At 36.3% G+C, this 21,071-nt stretch overlaps 1 protein-coding gene across 1 annotated transcript in view; it reads left to right on the forward strand.

Annotated features, from left to right (window-relative positions):
* The window catches only part of CCDC186 (coiled-coil domain containing 186), a 44,432-nt gene extending 30,998 nt beyond the window's left edge, over positions 1 to 13,434 (forward strand). Inside the window, exons 7-16 of the mRNA XM_065894397.1 lie at positions 329 to 433; positions 900 to 998; positions 1,165 to 1,251; positions 2,821 to 2,963; positions 6,122 to 6,377; positions 7,028 to 7,217; positions 8,410 to 8,490; positions 10,987 to 11,197; positions 12,447 to 12,666; positions 13,351 to 13,434. Coding sequence (XP_065750469.1) covers positions 329 to 433; positions 900 to 998; positions 1,165 to 1,251; positions 2,821 to 2,963; positions 6,122 to 6,377; positions 7,028 to 7,217; positions 8,410 to 8,490; positions 10,987 to 11,197; positions 12,447 to 12,666; positions 13,351 to 13,434 — 1,476 coding nt within the window. The remainder of the gene's footprint in view (positions 1 to 328; positions 434 to 899; positions 999 to 1,164; positions 1,252 to 2,820; positions 2,964 to 6,121; positions 6,378 to 7,027; positions 7,218 to 8,409; positions 8,491 to 10,986; positions 11,198 to 12,446; positions 12,667 to 13,350) is intronic.
* The last annotated feature ends 7,637 nt before the right edge of the window (positions 13,435 to 21,071 follow it).

Genomic DNA, 21,071 nt, shown 5'->3' on the forward strand with positions numbered 1-21,071 from the left:
CTGCCTTCTCAAGGGAATGGGGGACAGGGTTGAAAAGTCCAAGCTTCTAACCATGACTTGGTCTTTCTGGGGACCAGCTGTCATCCAGAAGTCCAGTCAGAGTCACCTCAGTAGAACAAAAGACACTCCTATCACTTGGGAAATTATGAGGATTTCAGGAGTTCTGTGGCAGGAACAGAGGTTAAAGACCAGTATTAGAACAAGAGATGCTCCTAATGTTTTTATCATTTAAAAAATTACAAGGGTTTTAGGAGCTCTGTGCCAGGAACTGGGGACAGAGACCAATATATATTTTCTATCATCTCACATTGTCTTTTTGTCAATGCAGGAAACCAAAGATAAACTCAAAGAGACAACAACAAAATTAACTCAAGCAAAGGAAGAAGCAGATCAAATTCGGAAAAATTGTCAGGATATGATAAAAACATATCAGGTATGCTTAAATTTTTGAATAGATTAGTAACAAATTATGCCAGATATCAGTACTCTTGTTTCATAAATTTTTGTATCTACAATATTCGAAGTGTGGAATGGATTTGGTAGGGCAGCTAAATTAAATACAGGCTATTTCCTATGTTAAAGTACTTGCAGGTTAAATAGAGATCTTACTAGAGAAGTTTTTAACCAAATAAAAACACTAGAAAACGTTAGAAGAATGAAGAGTACAAGAAAATGTATAACTTAAAAAAAGAGCCCATTCTATTATGTTATATATGTTAAGTATGCTCTTCTAGTTGGTGCAAAATTGACGTATTTAAAATCTTTGAATACAGTCATCAATTTTACATACATGAGCTATGTATTTCACGATGAGGAAACTTAATTGCAAAAGCCTTCTTCACATTTCAAAGCATAAAACTTTAAAAATTGTCATACTTTTGTCATTTCTTTCCCATTAGGAATCAGAAGAAATTAAATCAAATGAGCTTGATGCCAAGCTTAGAGTCACAAAAGGAGAACTTGAAAAACAAATGCAAGAAAAATCTGACCAGCTAGAAGTGAGTAGCTTTGTTCTTTGTATACCTTGGATGGTATAATATAGAGGAGAGAAACAACAAGTACTTATTGCCAGCTACTTTAAGGCCTTCTGGAAGGAGCAGGTAATAAATTTTAGATCTGGTTTAGTATATAATGATTTGTGGTTTCTTTTAAACTTTTTTAAAGATGCATCATGCCAAAATAAAGGAACTAGAAGATCTGAAGAGGACATTTAAGGAGGGCATGGATGAGCTACGAACACTGAGAACAAAGGTAATTCAGTCTTTAGGCATGACTCCAGAGGAAGGATAACTATCTTTAATTTTGTACTCATTCTGATTTTTAAATCTTGGGGAAAGGATATTTATATAGAAATATTCCAAAATCAAATAGTAGCATGTCAATTCCCTAGCAACAAAATTGACTCTTAGAGAAATAAGTGTCTTCCATTTCAGTCCCTTTAAAGTGTTTGCCACACATTCCTGTTTCACAGCACATTTGCTTTGTCTATAAGTTATCCTTGGTCCTCTGTTACATGGGCTTTAGAGCTGTGTCAGAAAATAATAGAAAGGGACTGCCCTGGTGGTGCAGTGGTTAAGAATCTGCCTGCCAATGCAGGGGACACAGATTCGAGCCCTGGACTGGGAAGATCCCACATGCCATGGAGCAACTAAGCCCGTGTGCCACAACTGCTGAGCCTGTGCTCTACAGCCCGTGAGCCACAACTACTGAGCCTGCGTGCCTAGAGCCTGTGTTCCGCAACAAAGAGAAGCCACCACAATGAGAAGCCTACGCACCGCAACAAAGAGTAGCCCCGCTTGCTGCAACTAGAGAAAGTAGAGAAAGCCTGCACGCAGCAATGAAGACCCAATGCAGCCAAAAATAAATAAATAAAATTAATTAATGAGAAAAGAAAAGAAAGAAAATAATAGAAAACGTTTACATTTCTCCTAGGTATATTTAATAGTCTTGTATACAGTTTTTAAAAAAAAATGCTTGCTTGCTTGTTTATTTATTTATTTATTTGACTGTGTTGGGTCTTAGTTGCAGCACACAGGATCTTCGTTGCATCATGCGGGGTCTTTCGTTGTGGCATGTGGGCTCTTCATTGCAGCGCGCAGGCTTCTCTCTAGTGTGGCACGTGGGCTCAGTAGTTGCAGCATGCAGGCTCTCTTAGTTGCAGGCTCTCACGTGGGCTCTAGAGCACGCAGGCTAAGTAGTTGCGGTGCATGTGCTTAGTTGCCCTGCAGCATGGGGGATCTTAGTTCCCTGACCAGGGATTGAACCCACATCCCCTGCATTGGAAGGCAGATTCTTAACCACTGGACCACCAAGGAAGTCCCTTGTATACAGTTTTAATTTCTAACAACCTCTTAAATCTTTTCCAGTGTTATGGTTCTCATTTTAAGAATATTTGCCCTTTTAATATAAGTGTGAAATATGTTATCATTATATATCTTTCATTTATTTAGAAATAGGCTTTTAGGTAACCACCTTGAATTTGCGATCACTTAATAATTTTTAAAGTGTCTTTCATGTACCTTTCTATTTGTTCTTCATGCCAGTACTTTGAGGCAGATAGGGAAGGTACATCCTCTTTTCAGATGAGAAAATGGAGATTCAGCCAGAATGAAGTGGCATGTTAAAAATCCCATGACTAAATCATGAGAAATCTGAGACTAAAACCCAAGACTGTTAACTTCCTATTATATTTTCTTCATGTTAATTAATATTGCTTCAGAATTTAGCTTAGATTATTAATGTATAACCACTGTCTGAAATAGCTAATAAAGAACAAGAAAATATTGTTTGTAGTTTAACTCAATTATGATGATTTGATAGGTAAAATGTCTAGAAGATGAACGATTGAGAACAGAAGATGAATTATCAAAATATAAAGAAATTATTAATCGCCAAAAAGCTGAAATTCAGAATTTATTGGACAAAGTGAAAATTGCAAGTCAGATACAGGAGCAGCATCAAAGGTATAAAATGAGCAACTTCTGTTTATGCTAATCAACAGGCTTTTTGATTCTATCTTGTTTCTGTTTTTAAATGCAATTGTTGCATTAAATAAGAGTAATTTTATATTTTACTAGATAAAAAAAACTTTAATTCCTGTCTTCATTTGAACTTATTTTGGGTTTTCTTTGTAGTTCCCATCACGGCTTCTAAAAATCAAAGTTTATATTCCCTAAATATTGGCAGTAGTTATTTTTTTTTTTTTTTTTTTTGGCAGTAGTTATTTATAAGACAGAATGGATTGTAGTTTTTTATCCATTCCTTAGCTTTCAAATTCTATTACTTATACACAGTAGGTTTTCTTCTAAAAGATAGATATGTATCTATGTCTATATCTTTGCATGCATGTAGCTCAAGGTCAGGAGGTAACATTATTCCTTGGCTTCTTTTCTTTTTTTTTTATAAATTTATTTTATTTATTTTGGGGGGCTGCTTTGGGTCTTTGTTGCTACACACGGGCTTTCTCTAGTTAAGGTGAGTGGGAGCTACTCTTTGTTGTGGTGCGCGGGCTTCTCATTGTGGTGGCTTCTCGTTGCAGAGCACGGGCTCTAGGCATGTGGACTTCAGTAGTTGTGGTGCGTGGACTCAGTGGTTGTGGCTCGTGGGCTCTAGAGTGCAGGCTCAGTAGTTGTGGCTCACGGGCTTAGTTGCTCCACAGCATGTGGGATCTTCCTGGAGCAGGGCTCGAACCTGTGTCCCCTGCATTGGCAGGCGGATTCTAAACCACTGCGCCACCAGGGAAGTCCTATTCCTTGGCTTCTTATAAAGCCATTTAGCTAAATTCTACTTACGACATTACCTGAGAGAGCCTGGATTCAGGCTGGATCCAGATACCTTCTTCTTCATACCCTACCAACACCCAGGCTGCTGAGTGTTGCTGAAGAAATCACCAAGATCATCCAGATTGATGCTGCTATAAATTCATGGTTAGCAACCAGCCTCAACCGGGAATCCAAATGCACCTCCAGTCCTACCATATGTCCTTAGTCAGAGCCTTCTCCCCATCTTAGCATTATTCCAAACCTTACTGCTTTCTTCACACTTCTGATCTTCCCTCTCACCTTGTTCTTTACTCTTGTCAGGCGATTACCTCTTACTTCACAGAAAAAAAGGGAGCTGTCAGGTGACAGTTCTCTCAGCCTCTTGCTATCAGTCCTATGAACTTGCCTGCATCTGCAGTCATTTCTCTTTTCCTTCTGTTACTATGGAAGAAATGTTCCTATTCTTTCTGAATCAAATTGTGGTCCCTACTCCTACTGTGGATCCCATGCTCTTCTGCCTTCTCAGGGTCTTTCTTGATTATTCCTTCTTTATCCTTTATCTCTTACCTCCCTCTTTTTACTGACTTTTCTTCTTTCTACATTTAAATATTATACCTTAAAAACATCAAAACTCTTATGATCTCCTTTCTCCCTTTCTTCACAACCAAAAATGTCTTTATAGAATCATCTGTGCTTGTTCTCCATTTCTTCACATTTCTTCTTCTGTTCCTCTCCATTTATTCTAATGCCCCAGCATTCGATTACAAACTGCTAATGCATCCTTAAATATAGTAGATATTTCCCAGATTAAGCCTTGCTTGAATTTTCAGTATGGACACACTAAGCCCATTACCTTTCTTGACATGCTCTGTTCTTTTGGCTTCATTTCCTTGTACTTTCCTGGTGTTCCTCCCCACTTTCTGGCCAATCTTTTCTGTCTCCTTGGCAGCCTTCTCTTTATGTCATAAAGCTGTTTTTTGTTCTTATTTTATTATAACCCTGGGTGATGCTAACTCTTTCAGTAGTGTGCTGCAGGACCGTCAAGTTAATTATCATCAACCCTTTTTGCTGAGCTCCAGATACACAAGTATCAAGGACACCTCAAACTTATAATATGTCCAATACTGATTCATGTATCTTGTCCACAAATATGCTTCTCTGATGTTCCTGAGATGAATGATGAGTGTGACATCCACATGATTTTCCAACCCAGGAACCTGGGAGTTACCCTTGGCTCTTCTTTCCTTTCCCCCACACATGTAACCAGTCACAAAATATTTTTGATGCTAACTCTTTAATATCTTTCAAATCCATTTACTGTTTACATCCCCACTGCTGCTACCATTGTCCAACCCATTATCAGCTCTCCTGGCAAACTGCCAGGGCTTCTAAACTGTTTTGTTTTGTTTTTTTGCTTCCCTTTAGTCTGTTTCCTACACTATGGTTAGGATAATCTTTTTTACAAAGGAAATCTCAAACCTCTCAATGATTTCCCATTGCCTCAAGGATTGCCTAGTGAGTTCAGATGGCTTAACATGGCTTGGAAGATCATTAGTAACCTTGCTTCTCCCTCTGTGCCTTCTCCTTCTTTATTCTGTATTTCAGCAATAGTTGGTTATCAAATGTTAATTAATTGTCTCCTAGATGCCGAGCCCTGTGTTAAGTGCTAGGATATAGTACTGTCCTTATCCTCATTGGTATTGAACATCTGTTTGTTAGTACCAACAAGAAGTCATTCTCTTGTTCCCTTCCCAGCTTTGCACATACTGTTTCCTCTACCTGGAACATATTTTGTTTTCCCACTCACTGTTACTTTCCCTTTAGCTCAGGAATTAGCAAACTATGGCCCAGAAGCCAAATCCAGTTCACTGCCTCTTTCTGTCAATAAACTTTTTTTTGGGAACACAGCCACTCTCATTCCTTTATGTATTATGTGTGGCTGCTTTCACACTACAGTGGCAGAGTTATAAACAGTTGTAACAAAGGCCATATGCTCCAGAAGCCTACATTGTTTGCTGTGTGGGCCTTTTATAGGAAAAGTTTGCTAACCCTTTAAATATTAGTTTACTCATCACTTACACTAGCTTAGGTGACCCATTTTGTGCTTTCATCATCAAAAATGTTTTTTCACACTACTTGACTAAAAGCTCTTTGAAAGCAGGGGCCATGTCAGTCTTGCTTATGTATATTCCCAGCTCTTAGTTCCTAGCATATATTAGGCATTCATAGTAATCCAAATAAATATTTGGATGAATGAATAAAAGTACCTTCATAAAGAATTTCATTTGATGAAAATTCTCAAACCATTAATGTCTTTTAATAGTTTAATTTTTTTCTTAATTGTAAACTTTGTTTTCTAGAGGTAAACAAGAAATTGAAAATTTGAAGGAAGAAGTGGAAAGTCTTAATTCTTTGATTAATGACCTGCAAAAAGACATCGAAGGCAGTAGGAAAAGAGAATCTGAGCTACTACTCTTTACAGAAAAGCTCACTAGTAAGAATGCACAACTTCAATCTGAATCCAATTCTTTGCAGTCACAGTTTGATAAACTTTCCTGTAGTGAAAGTCAGTTACAAAGCCAATGTGAACACATGAAACAGACAAATATTAATTTGGTAAGTATAAGTGTACATTTAACTTTTAAAGCAACATAGCAAGTAGCACAAATTAAATTTCCCTAAAAGCATAAACTTAATGGTAGTTGATTAAACTCTTTTTTTTTTTTTTGGCACTGACTTTCTGATAATTTCAAATGCTATGAGAAATGTCAGTTTTTCCTTTCAACTTACGTAGTTTATAATAAAAATTTTTCCCTAACATCGTTAGGAAGAAATATTTCACTTTTGAAAGTAAGAAAACCAGGGTTTTTGTTATTCCTAACTGGATTTATTATATATTTCTTAAAAGAACTTTAAATTTCTATATTTTTATAGCTTAAAAATGGTTTAATATTTCCAAGTAGTGAGAGTATCTTCAGGTTACTCATAAAAATAATTTGAGACTTTAAACCAGAAATAGAGACATGAAAAAAAAATACAGAGACCTGTATCACATGTTGTTTTACATGTATAGAATGGCAGATGCATTAATATATCCCCCTGCGTTACTGTATAAAGAATTTGAGGAGCTCAGTAAACAAAACCTGATAATGAGTGATGACAGAAGAATTTACTATGAAAGACCTAGTATTTTTAAGGTTTTAAAGTGTGAACAGTAATTGAAACAGATATTAAAGTTGGTATTTTTTATCTTATTTAATATTTAGGAAAGTAGGTTGTTAAAAGAAGAAGAACTGCGAAAAGAGGAAGTCCAGACTCTGCAAGCTGAACTCACTTGTAGACAAACCGAAGTTAAAACATTGAGTACCCAGGTCGAAGAATTAAAAGATGAATTAGTAACTCAAAGACGTAAACATACCTCTAGTGTCAAGGATCTTACCAAACAACTTCAGCAAGGTATAAAATTTTTCTACACTTAGACCTTGAATGTTTTTGTTTCTTTTCATTGTTAAGGATTTATAGAAAAAGTATATTTTACATCAGTTTCTCCCACATTGATTAGAGCTGTGTGTTCTTTTTAATGTATTAATGTTAATAAACCACATGACTGACCTTCTTGTAGTTCCATGAATAGTTTATAGCATGTTCTATGTTAAAAGACATTTATTCACAGAACCACAAAATGTAAGAATTGAGAAAGTACCTTACCAAGGCAGTAGTGTCTAGACTTTGTTGATCACATACTGCTGTCAATAAAAAAGTATTTAAGTATTTGTTCTCTAATTTGTATCTAGTTATTTGTAAATTTTAAACATGTATTACTCTAGTTTATGCACATTAGAAAAACATGAAAAATACAAATTTAAAAAGATTAGATTAAATATAAGTATAAATAGAGTTCTGATATTTTCTCCCTACCCTTGTCTGTGAGTTGTTTTGTGCAGCATCTAGGGTACCTGCCCCCACCTTGTAGACCTCTCACTTAGAGATCATTGAACCCTAACCCTTATTCTTAGGGGAAACTGAGTCCCAGAAAGGTTATAAATTACCTGGACACAACAATTAACATCTAGAACTGGAACCCAGATTTCTTACATTTAAAAATTCATACAAATTGGGAGTCTGTGCTATGTGATTGGATACAAAGATGAATAAGAGATATATTCTGACATCCTATTCTCTACTATTCCCCACTGCTTTATTTGTATTAAAATAGGATGAAATGTAGTAATATGGTAAAAGAGACTTAGTATTTACTTAATATAAATATATTCAGATATTTGCCATAAGAATTTAGTTTGTTTTCATAGATGTGATTGAAGGGAAATTTGGGGGAAATTTGTGGTAGTGTAGAGCTCTTCGAAATCTTTCAGGACTCCAAAAGTTAGGTTCTGTGTACCTAAGTGATGCCTGTTATCAGTTGTTATCATAATGTTGTTTCCATATATTTTGTATATGACCTGTACATTTCTAGATGTCATTTTATATGAATGACCCTACAGCCCTTCTTTCGAAAGTACATGTTCAAGAAATTTCTCTTGTTGTTTATGCCATTTTGGCCTAAGTGATTTTAGCAATTAAAATCAGAGATAGTGGGGGCCAATGGTCATGACAGTTGTCACAAGTAATCCATTTCTTTTTTCTGCAGCACGAAGAAAGTTAGATCAGGTTGAGAATGGAAGCTATGATAAAGAAGTCAGCAGCATGGGAAGTCGTTCTAGTTCATCAGGTGAAAAACTAATGTTTTTACAGTTGTTTTTTAGTGATTGATTATAAAAAGAAATAGCATTTTTCGGGAATTCCCTGGTGGTCCAGTGGTTAGGGCTCTGTGCTTTCACTGCCGAGGGTGTGGGTTCAATCCCTGGTCAGGGAACTAAGATCCCATTAGCCGCGGCATGGCCAAAAAAAAAAGGAAAAGAAATAGGATTTTTTGTTTAAAAAGTATCGATATGCTTTTCTTTAATTTTGAATTATAAAAAGCAGTAGTTGTACATAATTATGTTGTAAAAAGTATTTCCAGTTAAATGTTTAATCATTAGACAGGGTTTCAAGTTTGTCATGGGTTTCTATACCATCTGTCTCCCTACCTCCTTTTCCGTACCTGCTTCTTTATTCTGTGCAACAGTTTACTCTTCCATTTTTAAATTCAGATTTGTATCCATCTATAGAGAGATTTGGTGTAGTATGCTCTTTCGTTTTCTTTTAATTTTATATTACTTTTAACACCTGAGAGCTAATGAAATGGTCATCATTATATATCAGATTTTATATATATATATGTGTGTGTGTGTGTGTGTGTGTGTGTGTATTTTAAAATCTTTTTGCTTTTCTCATGGTAAATATACCTATAGTCTAAAGCAAAAATTGAATCTATAAAATTATGATCAGTAGCACTGTGAAAATTATAATTGGCAAAATATCAGCATATTTACCATTTTTGGAATGCCAGGAACCGTGCTAAACGTTTTAAACATATCATTTACTCACAGAACAGCCATGTGAAATAAGTGTTGTATTCCCATTTTACAGATGGGGAAACTTAAGATTCATAGTGGTTGCATGACTTTCCCAAAATCCACAGTAACAGAACTCTCAGGCTCTGGAGTCTGCACGCCACTACATACACTGCCTCCCAGGAGTTGCACATTAGGGGAAAAAACATCATCAACTGTTACAGTAGTGGGAAAATTGTGTAGTAGAAAGAACATGGGTTTGAGATTACACATTGGGTATTTAGATCCCAGCTCTACCATTTATTTGTGCATGACCTTGGATAAGATATATTACTTGTCTTAAATCTACATAATAGGGTTAGGAAAAAAATGTGTCTTTGTAGGATAAAAAGGATTAGAAATTCTTCTCAAATAATATTGGTAAAAATAATAGCTAACATGTACTTAGTGCATACTATGTATGCTGTTCATGCACTTCAGACATCTTAACTAATTTAAATGAGGATAACAGTCCTACGAGGCAAATCATATTATGATTCACATTTTGAAATGAAGTGACCTTGATACAGAGAGTTAACTTGTCCAAAGTCACACAGCTTGAAAGTGGAGAAGTAAGATTTGAACCTAGGAAGACTGGTTCCAGAGCTTAACCCACTGGCTATATTCTGTCTTCTGTCTTTATCTGTGTCTGTCTCAGTTTAATTTTGGTGTCACTTCAGACTTGTTTTTCTGACTTTTCTGGAATTTCTCATTTCTCTATTGCACTTACTCATTCTGTTCCTGAGAGACATACTAGACCCTTCTTCCTTCCTCCCTCCCTTCCTCCCTCCCTTCCTCCCTCCCTTCCTCCCTCGCTTCCTCCCTCGCTTCCTCCCTCCCTTCCTCCCTTCCTTATTTATGGCTGCCTTGGGCCTTCATTGTTGTGCACAGGCTTTCTCTAGTTGCCGTGAGTAGGGGCTACTCATTGTTGTGGTGCACGGGCTTCTCATTGTGGTGGCTTCTCTTGTTGCGAAGCACAGGCTCTAGGCACGTGGGCTTCAGTAGTTTTTTTTTTTACATCTTTATTGGAGTATAATCGCTTTACAATCTTGTGTTAGTTTCTGCTTTATAACAAAGTGAATCAGTTATACATATGTTCCCATATCTCTTCTCTCTTGCGTCTCCCTCCCTCCCACCCTCCCTATCCCACCCCTCTAGGTGGTCACAAACCACCGAGCTGATCTCCCTGTGCTATGTGGCTGCTTCCCACTAGCTATCTATTTCACGTTTGGTAGCGTATATATGTCCATGCCACTCTCTCACTTTGTCACAGCTTACCCTTACCCCTCCCCATATCCTCAAGTCCATTCTCTAGTAGGTCTGTGTCTTTATTCCTGTCTTACCCCTAGGTTCTTCATGACATTTTTTTTTCTTAAATTCCATATATATTTGTTAGCATAAGGTATTTATCTTTCTCTTTCTGACTGACTTCAGTAGTTTTGGCACACGGGCTTAGTTGCTCTGTGGCATGTGGGATCTTCCCGGACCAGGGATTGAACCCGTGTCCCCTGCATTGGGAGGCAGATTCTTAACCACTGTGCCACCAGGGAAGCCCTAGACCCTTTTTTCTATCATCAATGTATTCAGAAACAAGAACTCAGGTCACGTATGACTTGTGTTCTGTACCCAACTCTGTTAAATTGAATATGTGAAAATGATACTAGAAGAAATAATATATGAGATTAGAGTTGACTCCAGACTAAGTACAATAAGTGGACTTTTTTTGTCTTCAGGGTCCCTCAATGCTCGAAGCAGTGCAGAAGATCGATCTCCAGAAAATACTGGGTCGTCAGTAGCTGTAGATAACTTTCCAGAAGTAGACAAGGCCATGCTGATTGAGAGGATAGTAAGGCTGCAAAAGGCACATGCTCGGAAAAATGAAAAGATAGAATTTATGGAGGATCACATCAAACAATTGGTGGAAGAAATTAGGAAAAAAACAAAGTATGTATTATTATGGTACTGTAATCTGTGTTCAAAATACCATTATTCACATGGTAAAGTTATTGTGTTCAAAATTAGTCATATCAAGAGTTTTTCTTTCAAAAAATAGTTCTTAAAACTATAGTCATTCAGTTCCCAATCTTTTACTGATAACTTATTTATGTTCTAGGTTTTGGGACTACAGACATTAAAGAAAACACAGGTCTTTCCTTTAAGGTGATACAGAGTTCAGTAGACACTAATTTTTTAAGATACTAAAATACCTTTGGACTTAAAAACAGATAGTGCTCTACTTAGCTTTTTATTTTCAAGATGGTGGTTTTAAGAGATACTGGGGTTGTGGATTATCATTCCTGTTGGGCAGGACATAGTGAGTTATTATTGGGCATCTACTAAATATAGTAGAGAAATATAAATATAAGGCACTGTGCCTGTGACTTAACAGTATCTCATCGATTTCTTAAAACTACCCAGGGAGGGAATGAGTCCTCTAGTTCAGGGGTCCCCAACTCCCGGCAATGCAGGCTCCCCATCGCTCGCATTACTGCCTGAAGTAGCCCACCCCACGCCCCAGGCCGTGGAAGAATTGTCTTCCACGAAACTGGTCCCTGGTGCCAGAAAGGTTGGGGACCACTGTGTCTAATTTGATAGGTTAATTAATTGGGGCTCAGGTCAAATTACTAAATGTTCCAGAGTCACCACTCATCCTGTAAGTGACAGACCGAGAGTTGGAAATCCAAACCCAGCTCTGACTGGCTCCAGAGCCTGTGCTGGGCCAAATTCCTCTCACAGATACCATATTCATTTAAGTAATATTGTGGGTCTTTACCCATAACTTAAAATTTTTTATTTTGAAATAAGTTTAGACTTAGAGAAAAATTTGCCCATGACTTTTAAACGAAAAAGAGTAAAACACAGTTTTAAGTTTAATGACAGGAAAATAGAAAATATTAACTGAAACTGGAAAAATAAATTGCTCACATATTTTGATTTAAAGTAATAAGGAAAAAATAGAAAAGCAATGTTTATATATCTTTAATCTAAATACCATGTTAGAACAAAAATGGGATTGTTTAAGAAACCATCTGAATAAGGAAAACCCCTTTATTTTCTAATATAGTTCTGTTATTAACTAATAGATAATTACTTTATGCTAATCATCTTTAAGCTTATGATTAGTTGACTCTTGCAAATTACAGTGTTTGTAATTCTGCAAGGCCATAACGGATAGTGTCGTTTTATTTTGCAGAATAATTCAGAGTTACGTTTTACGAGAAGAATCAGGCACACTTTCTTCAGAGGCATCTGATTTTAACAAAGTCCATTTAAGTAGACGGGGTGGCATCATGGCATCTTTATACACATCCCATCCAGCTGATAGTGGATTAACATTGGAACTCTCTTTGGAGATCAACCGAAAACTACAGGCTGTTTTGGAGGATACATTATTGAAAAATATTACTTTGAAGGTATTTGTATTTCTCATTCACTTACCAACCAATAAACATGACAAAAATGGTGCCTCTTTCATAGTTCGATCCAACACATGGATGGACTATTTCTGTAATGCAGGGTAGCCATTTTTTCCATATATAAAATTTTGTGTTTTTCTCTTTTTGAAAAGTACAATTTTTTAAATTAGCAGGAAAGAAAGAAATAGCAAAAAAATCAGTTTAGCTGTTGGATAGACGCTAAGACGAGTCATTTACCGAGTCATTTACTTTGCAGTGGGTGGCCTTTGACATATATTACAATTAGTTATAATTGATTACTGAGACTTTAAGATTGAGGCATTTATTTTCTAATGTATTCCAGCTTTATTTTATTTTTTGCAGCTGTTATCTGACCCAGCTATTCTATCTGTGCTGTCTGGGCCTTGATGGTTAGTAATGGATTTAAAAAATAATTTTTTTAATCTGGTAATATTTTTAGGCACTAAAATTTGCTATAGCTTCAGTAAAAAGTGTTTCTGACTCTGAAGCATACAGGATTACTTTACTGAAAACAGCCGTGTGCCTAGTTTATCTCGCATGGCATTTAAGACTGTCACTGTTTCAGTTCAGAATTTAGGCAAAAATAGTTCAAACTGAATCTTTTTACTTATTATACTTAGTAGTTCTGTTTTCTTTTCCCTCTTTTTCCAATTGTTAAAGGAAAATCTGCAAACACTTGGAACAGAAATAGAACGTCTTATTAAACACCAGCATGACATAGAACAGAGGACGAAGAAAACCTAACACAAAGTTCTTCCTCAGTAAACAGACAAAAGCTACACAAGGAGCAGGTGCCATTGCCCAGTATTGTTGGAAACTTTTCCCTGCTTTGTGTGTCAGCCAGTAAAAAATTTGTTTTGCTTCATCTGTATAAAAAAGTACCTTTTTACAATACAAGTGCATTGCTGTGTATACTGTAAGAATGTAAGCTTTGATGAAACTTGTTTTTGTGTGGTGACAGCCTGTCATTGAATCAGAACAACTTATTTAATTTGCTGATAGTCATATGAAGTGCTGAACATTATGACAAGGGCTTTTGAAAACCCCGTCTCCGTATTTCTTCCCTTTAAAATATATAATCTCAAAAATGATTTCACTTTTTAAAATTATGCATGAAAGGACAGGTGTTAATCATTCAGTAATATGCTATTTCTCCAACATGAAGAAAACTAAAGAAGTGATAAAAACTTGTTTTGGCTTTCTAATATAACATTTGCTTGTGTGTTGGGGATGCCAATGAGTTCTTAAACCATTTGATTTTAATGGAAGCTAATAGGAAAGCTAGCTTTTGGTAACTAGCAATGATCAGGCATTGTATGCCCCTGTCAGGTTTCCTTATTTGTGCTAGGTACATTTTTTTCAGATTCGAATTGAGTTAATAGTTGAATTTTTTAAATCTCCAGTTACATAAAATATGATTTTAAATAATCTGCTCATTTAGAGAATTCCTGTGGACTTCAGTTATATTTTAAAATGTGAAATGGATTAGTCTCATTAGAACAGAGAGATGAATAATGAATTCTTTGAAACTGAAGTACTTTAGTTTTACTGACATCAAGTATAAAGATAAATTTAAGATATTTATAAAGAACCAGTTCCCAAGAAAATCCAGCATATGGCACTGTTAACCATTTTATCTGTGTACCATTCTTTACTGTTGGTATAATTATATATTATAGTGGGGTGATCTTACAGTCCCCAGATATGATGTGTTTGGTATATTTATTTAAAATACAAAATAATTACATCTCCGTAACCAAAGGAATTTTAGAACCAAATTTATGTATCCTGTTGGAGTTTTACAATATTTATGATGTACACTTAAATGTTGACAGTCATAGAATCAGTATTTCTGTCATTGAATTTTTTTCTCACCTCTTGTAATTTCTCACTTATTTTAATTTTTGTGTGTGGTTTTTCACATTTCATTATATTCAGATAATTTCTGTAGTAGATACCTTGGCACATACACAGATGTTGCAGCAAGCCTCATTTTCGTTTTGGATTTTCGCCAACTTCTTTCTCCCCTTAACAGAATTAAGCTTTGCGGTGGATTAAAAGCCTTTAAAGAATTGTGTGGCTGGGCTTCCCTGGTGGCGCAGTGGTTGAGAGTCCGCCTGCCGAAGCAGGGGACATGGGTTCGTCCCCCAGTCCGGGAGGATCCCACATGCCGCGGAGCGGCTGGGCCTGCGCGTCCGGAGCCTGTGTTCCACAATTGGAGAGGCCACAACAGTAAGAGGCCCATGTAGCGCAAAAAAAAAACAAAAAAACAAGAATTGTGTGGCTTTAAAAGTTGAGCTGGGCTTATGGTGGCAATTTCCCTTTAATGTGTTTTAACTTTTTTTTTTTTAATGAACATTGCTTAAAAAGATCAGTTACTAAGGATTAGATAATTCAATGCAGCATTTTTTATGTATATTGAGTTATATGTTGTCATCTAAAAACAAAATCTTTTCACTTCAGAAGGGAAATACAAGTTCAGAAACATTTTATATTTAAAATAGCTATAAAACTTTTAGCCTTACTGTAATGTATCTTGTTCTTTTTACCAGTAATAATTTATCAAAATAAGGAAATAAGAGGGTAAGTGCAATCACATCTGAATTATTTTCCTAGTTGTTTTTGACAATACTGTCGATACTCCCAAAGACTATTTAGAGTAGTCAACATAACTAAATTTTTATAGCTTCTTATGTGATATAGAGTCATACACTACAATATTTGTTTTTTTCTCCCAAGACACAAAATATATTAATGGAGACTAAATAATGGTCAGAACCATAGTATTCTATGTCTATACACCTTAAAAATATATATACATTTTTTTGCATACACATATTACATATGAAAGTGAAACAAACATTCCAATATTAACATTTGTGCCAGCATTCACTTAGAGAAGTTTAATGGTTAAACAGTTTTAGAAGAATGTAATTATAAGCCATATTTTGACTTATTATTACTTTTCCCACCCATAAATGTATGGAACTGTGGAAAACTTGAAGAAAATGCTTTATTTTCCTTTTGCTCCTTAGTTTCTACTGTATCCTTTTGTATATGGATCGGGACTGAGCAAAGTGTGTACAAAAATGTGCATTTATCAGCTCCCTCTCTCTAAACTGATTCACAGACAGATTCTGATGTAAACATTTAGAGGACCTTCTACCCTTACTGTACTGAATATATGGAGAGAAGAATGGGGTGTCTAGAAAAGGAAAATGGTCCGGATAAACTTGAGATCTAGGAGAAATTTTGTTTTATGTGTTTATTATTAATTGAACACATCAAATGCTGTTTTTGTTAGCAGTATTTTGGTTTCTTTGAGCAGGAAATGATTTTTGTGTGTGTGTATATATATGTATACACTTCACTAGGTTCACTTTTAAAGTGCATACTTGCTGTGACTCCCTTTTTCCCATACCACTTGAAACATTAGCCTGATAAGTTTTAAGGATTGAAAATGGGTTTGGGCAGAAGAATGAGTTTAAACTTTAGTGTTTTTTTTTTTTTAACTTTCTATCCATAACCATTTAAAGCAGATTATCTTGAAATTAAATTTTGTCAGGCTACCAACATTTATTATTATTTATTCATGTAATAAACATGAATAAATTTATTCATGTAATAAACACAGTTATTAGAAACCTCTTATTGCCAGGCACCATACAGGGTATCATCATTATACTGGTAGAAAGACCAGACAGGGCAATTCCTGTCCTTACGGAGCTTATGGTCTAGTGAAAATAGCTGGGAGGCAGTAGGAGCGGCTCTTTAAGCCTCTGCAGCTCACAACTAGCCCCTGTTGGAAGAGGGTTAATTCACTGGTGCAAGTCGGTGACCCAGAAGTCTCACTCTGGCTTGAAGCTTTGGGAAATGAATCCTTGCTGAGGTACACTGAGAGCAGATTGCTGTTTTCATGGTGGTTCTGCACATTCCTAACTTTTTCACAGCTTGATGTTTATTCTTTAAGAAGAAGGAAAAAAATCCAAAGACTATAAAATGGTATTTGATTTTTGCCATTTTAGTAAATTATTAATGTCTACTTGATGCTTATAAAGATGAATCTAATCACATTGTCATGCATATTTCCAAACTTTGTTTTGCAGTATACTCTAAAGACTTTTACATATAATTTTAGACCAAGATTTACCAGTAGAAGGAAAAAAGCACTAGAAACCATTAATATTGTAAATGTTATATATGCTACCGTGGTGAAAATATTTTTATCAATCATGTTATTCCATATCATTAATTTGCCTTATGGATGCTGAGTTCAGTGGTCTATCTTCCAGTAACCTTTTTAAAACAAAACAATTCTTTTTTGACACTAAGATTGTGAATTTTTAACACCAGTTGGTGGCACTAGAAACCTGAAAATTTTCAAGGCTGAACGAGAGAAGATAATCCAAACAAAGAATTTTCAGGAAAATAAATGAAAAATATAATTGTATATTAAAGATGTATTTTTCTTCTGGAATGAAATTCTTTTTTAAAATGCATATGGCTGTCCATTTTGACTATGATGAAACTTGTTTACCTTCCAAAGTTCATATATATATATGTGTGTGCATTGTACAGATAATCTTTAGTTTGATTATACTGTTCATTTTGTAAATATGTTTCTGTATAAAATGAAGCTTTTCAAGAGAATTTTATGTATATATTGTACTTATTAAATAGGTAATGCCTATTTACCAAGTTGTATTTTACTGGCATCTTTGTTTATTTATTTACGCACACCACTTGCTAACAGACTGATTCTCCAGACTTGGCAAAACCTGATACAGATTGCTTGAATTTTCTTTTTTAAACCAGATTAAGAATTTTTGCTTTCCATTTTTGTCTTTACTGATTACCATTAAAAGTCAGTGAACAATAGTAAGCAAACTGAATGCCACGTTGTATTTTAAATTTTTGTTTAAATTATTGATAGCAAAATTCGGCCTTTTATAAAAGGCCTTTTATACATGCCTATGTGAAAATTTCTCATTGAACTTGACAAGCCAGTAATAAATTCAGATTTTCCACAAAATTATGGAACTTACTTGCCCAAATTATCCAGCTTTAACAATAAAGATCTAATACGTTCAATAAAAATATATTGAAATGGCATTAATTTCATGAAGGTAATGTGTATGGTGGATATTTCACATCACAATGTGTTTTCCATTTCTCTTAACAGTTCAAGTACACAGATTATGCAACGTTCCTTAAAGAGTTTACTATTGGAAAGAATCCCCTGAAATCAGGATCCTTGGAATAAAGGTAAAAGTAATAGAATAGAGGAAGCTTTCCTGACATCCTTAATAGTCTGCGTTCAGCAACTTGTAGATTTGTTTGCAAGAGAGGAATATATGAAAGAAGAGGGTGAGTTATTGGAAGAGTATTGGCTTACGGTTCTTCAGTGTGGCCCACAGTCGTAAAAGACCGTTCCAACAAACTTAAATCCAAGTCTGTTTTTTCTTAATAAAGTCTGCTTCAATCAATGAGTGTAGAATGAATGCACACTTCTTCAGGACCAGCAACTTGGGAGGATGCCTTTGGCTGACCAATGCTAATGCTCTTTTAATGATTCTGAGAACAGTGTGACTAGACTTGATGTCCCTGCCCCTGCAGAGATGCACCATTAATTCCTAAGTTACATTTAAGAGACTTGATTCTTATTTTTTAAAAGAAGCATCCACTTAAGCAGTTTTCTATTTCTGAAGAATTTTCAGCCTTTAAATTGTCCAAAGGCCATGCTTCTTGCCAGTCAGACTTGCCAGTCTGCCCCCTAATTGTACTTCAAAAAAAAGGATAGGATGTTAGACCTGAGAGGAAAATCTCTACCATTTAACCCAGTGCAAAAAGAGTTCTATTGAAAGTTTAGGATTCACTGAAATAAGAAAACTTAGCTTGTTGAGAATCAACTTCTAGTTACATTTACTTGGGAACTATATTAAATACTAGAATGGCTTTCCACATCATCCATTTCACTGTGTAGTTTTTGCTTTTAATGACTAATTAAAGGCCCAAGGACAGGAAATTGTGTGTATGTGTTTTCAGCATCCTTATGCTTTACTTGTCCCAAGAAATAGCAGTTAAACCTGCCACAGTAGCTATTGTTTCTTTGGCAGTTTCTTCTTTATGAAGTCTGACCAGGGAAGATACCCGCAAATGTCCACTACCTCTGATGCCCTTGATCTAGTCTGCCTGCCCACATGAAACACTTGCAGCTCTATTCCCACCAGAGCCCCCATAGATCCCATCTCCCCCCAAAAAACAGGTCCCTAGGAGTCCATGCTAAAGGAGGCTGTTGCTTTGGTCTCTGAACTGACTTCTTCCTGGATTTTGTGTTTTGTTTTGGGGTTAATTTGGGGCAAGCCTGGAGGGATTGGAGGGAGACCCAGCTGGGACTTGCCGGCCAAGAAGAGTCTGTTCCTGGCTTTCCTAATTGAAATTCAGAACCCACTTTCTTATAGAAATCGTATTTTGAAACAGTGACTAAGTCTTATCAAAATTTATGAGTAAAAAGGCTTTGTGTGCTTGCCTGTAACATTTATTACCTTTTTTCTTTATGTGGTTAAATGCCTTCTAAGCTCCAAGGCACCAACTTTCAAAAAAAGTTAAAGCAGAGGCTTGGAAGCATAACTTCATGGCAGAATGGTGCTCCACATGCTCAAGCCCCAGGTGCCTTCTGAGAGATTGGATGATCCAATATCACAGTCTGACAAAGGTGTTGTGAAGTTTAAGCAGTCTGAGTAACTTGTTTGCAAAGTGCACACTCTGAAGCACAAACGTTGCTGATGGTTTTTAAAGATCGCACTCTACCTGCAGGCATGACATCGTTCCATTTCAGTAACAGCTTTGGGATAAAGCGGAAGAGGACCTTTCCTTTTGTCTTTGCCCACACTCACTGCCTCCCCCATCACACAACTTATCACACCCAAAACAACAACCAGAGCTCTACCTGTGCAGAGCTGGTTTGGCTGTCTCTGAGTTTCCAGCCTTCATCGATTCCTTCAGCATCCTGCTTGGATGGGCTTTTATTTACCAAGTCAGTCAAGTGAGGAAGAGATTAAAGGGAAAAGAGAAAGTTCAGCGACATTCCTTGTCACGTTCAGTTCCTTGTCAAATTACTATTTCGCTGGTGGAAGTGCTCCATGTCATAGACGGGCTTGCCTGTGCTGTGGACGATATACCGCAGGAGGCGAGACCCATGTAATGTGGCTGTTTAGAGAGGATGGTCCATGGTGATTCCTGATCTCACTTTGTACCTTTTTGAAATTATAAGTCGAACTAGAGATGTACCAGCTTATCATATGTTTTTTTTTTTTTTTTGAAGGAGGGGATTCCAGAGAGTTAAACACTGAAGTCCTAGTAGAAATTAACCTTGTGTGATTGTGTGTTGGGGGCATGGTGTAGGGGTGCAGGGTTAAAGGACTGTTTCAGTTTTTAAAAGAATGTATTCATATATTATGTAATTTAAAGTTGACTTCTATTAAAGCTTCCAGAAAAAGAAAAAAAGCCAGTCAATCCTAGGAAACAGAGTATACTGAAATGTTTTTCTAGATTAACCTCTGTCTTAAATGCTCATTAACAGGTAAATAGGTGTCATATTGTATTGCAGGCTGTGGAGATGAGAGGCAGAGACCTTAACAGGTTTGGGGGGTTGGGTAGCGTTGGGGTAAGGACTAAGTTCAAGTAAAGGTGAGGTCTGCGGTGATGGCCTGAGGGCCATGGAGCTCATGGTCTGATAAGCTGGCTACATGATCCATCCCCCAATGAAGTTAAAAGGCCCTCTGATTGGTTCTGGACACTTGTCAGTATAAGAAAAGTAGCTACATATATGAACATGGTTTGTCCTGCGAGGTGCTCTAATGTGTTTTAGGAGTTTACCCAACGTTGTATTTACTTAACAGTAGCATTTAGAACCTAGTCTCTCTGGTCAGAAATAAATCAAATACAATGTACTGTATTGCTTTTGCATTTTAAGAACGTTTGCTTTCCCTTTGAAATGATAAGGAACACAGTTAAAGGACAAACATCAAGGCAGGGGCAGGGAACAAACACTAATGAACTGCTTTGAGGGAGGCTGTGACAACCGTATGAGGTAGGAAATAGGTGCACAGTAGTTCTGAGGATCTCCTTGCTAGGGGTTTGTTGAGCTGGAATTGGAACCCGGTTTTGGGGTGCCTTTCACTATCCTCTGCTGCCTCCCAAAAGTCAAAAGTGCTAATACTTCAGTGAGTGGGTTGAAGTCATATTTAGATTCTTTTTCTTTGCACTAATATGGTTTAAACAAAAGACCAATAATCTATTAAAGAAGATGGATGTGCAAGTTTGTGTGATTTAGCAGACTCTTAGTTGGAGACTTGGTGCCCCTCTTTTCTTCCTCTTTC

This window comes from Phocoena phocoena, chromosome 16 (assembly GCF_963924675.1).
Source record: "Phocoena phocoena chromosome 16, mPhoPho1.1, whole genome shotgun sequence".
Taxonomy (NCBI): domain Eukaryota; kingdom Metazoa; phylum Chordata; class Mammalia; order Artiodactyla; family Phocoenidae; genus Phocoena; species Phocoena phocoena.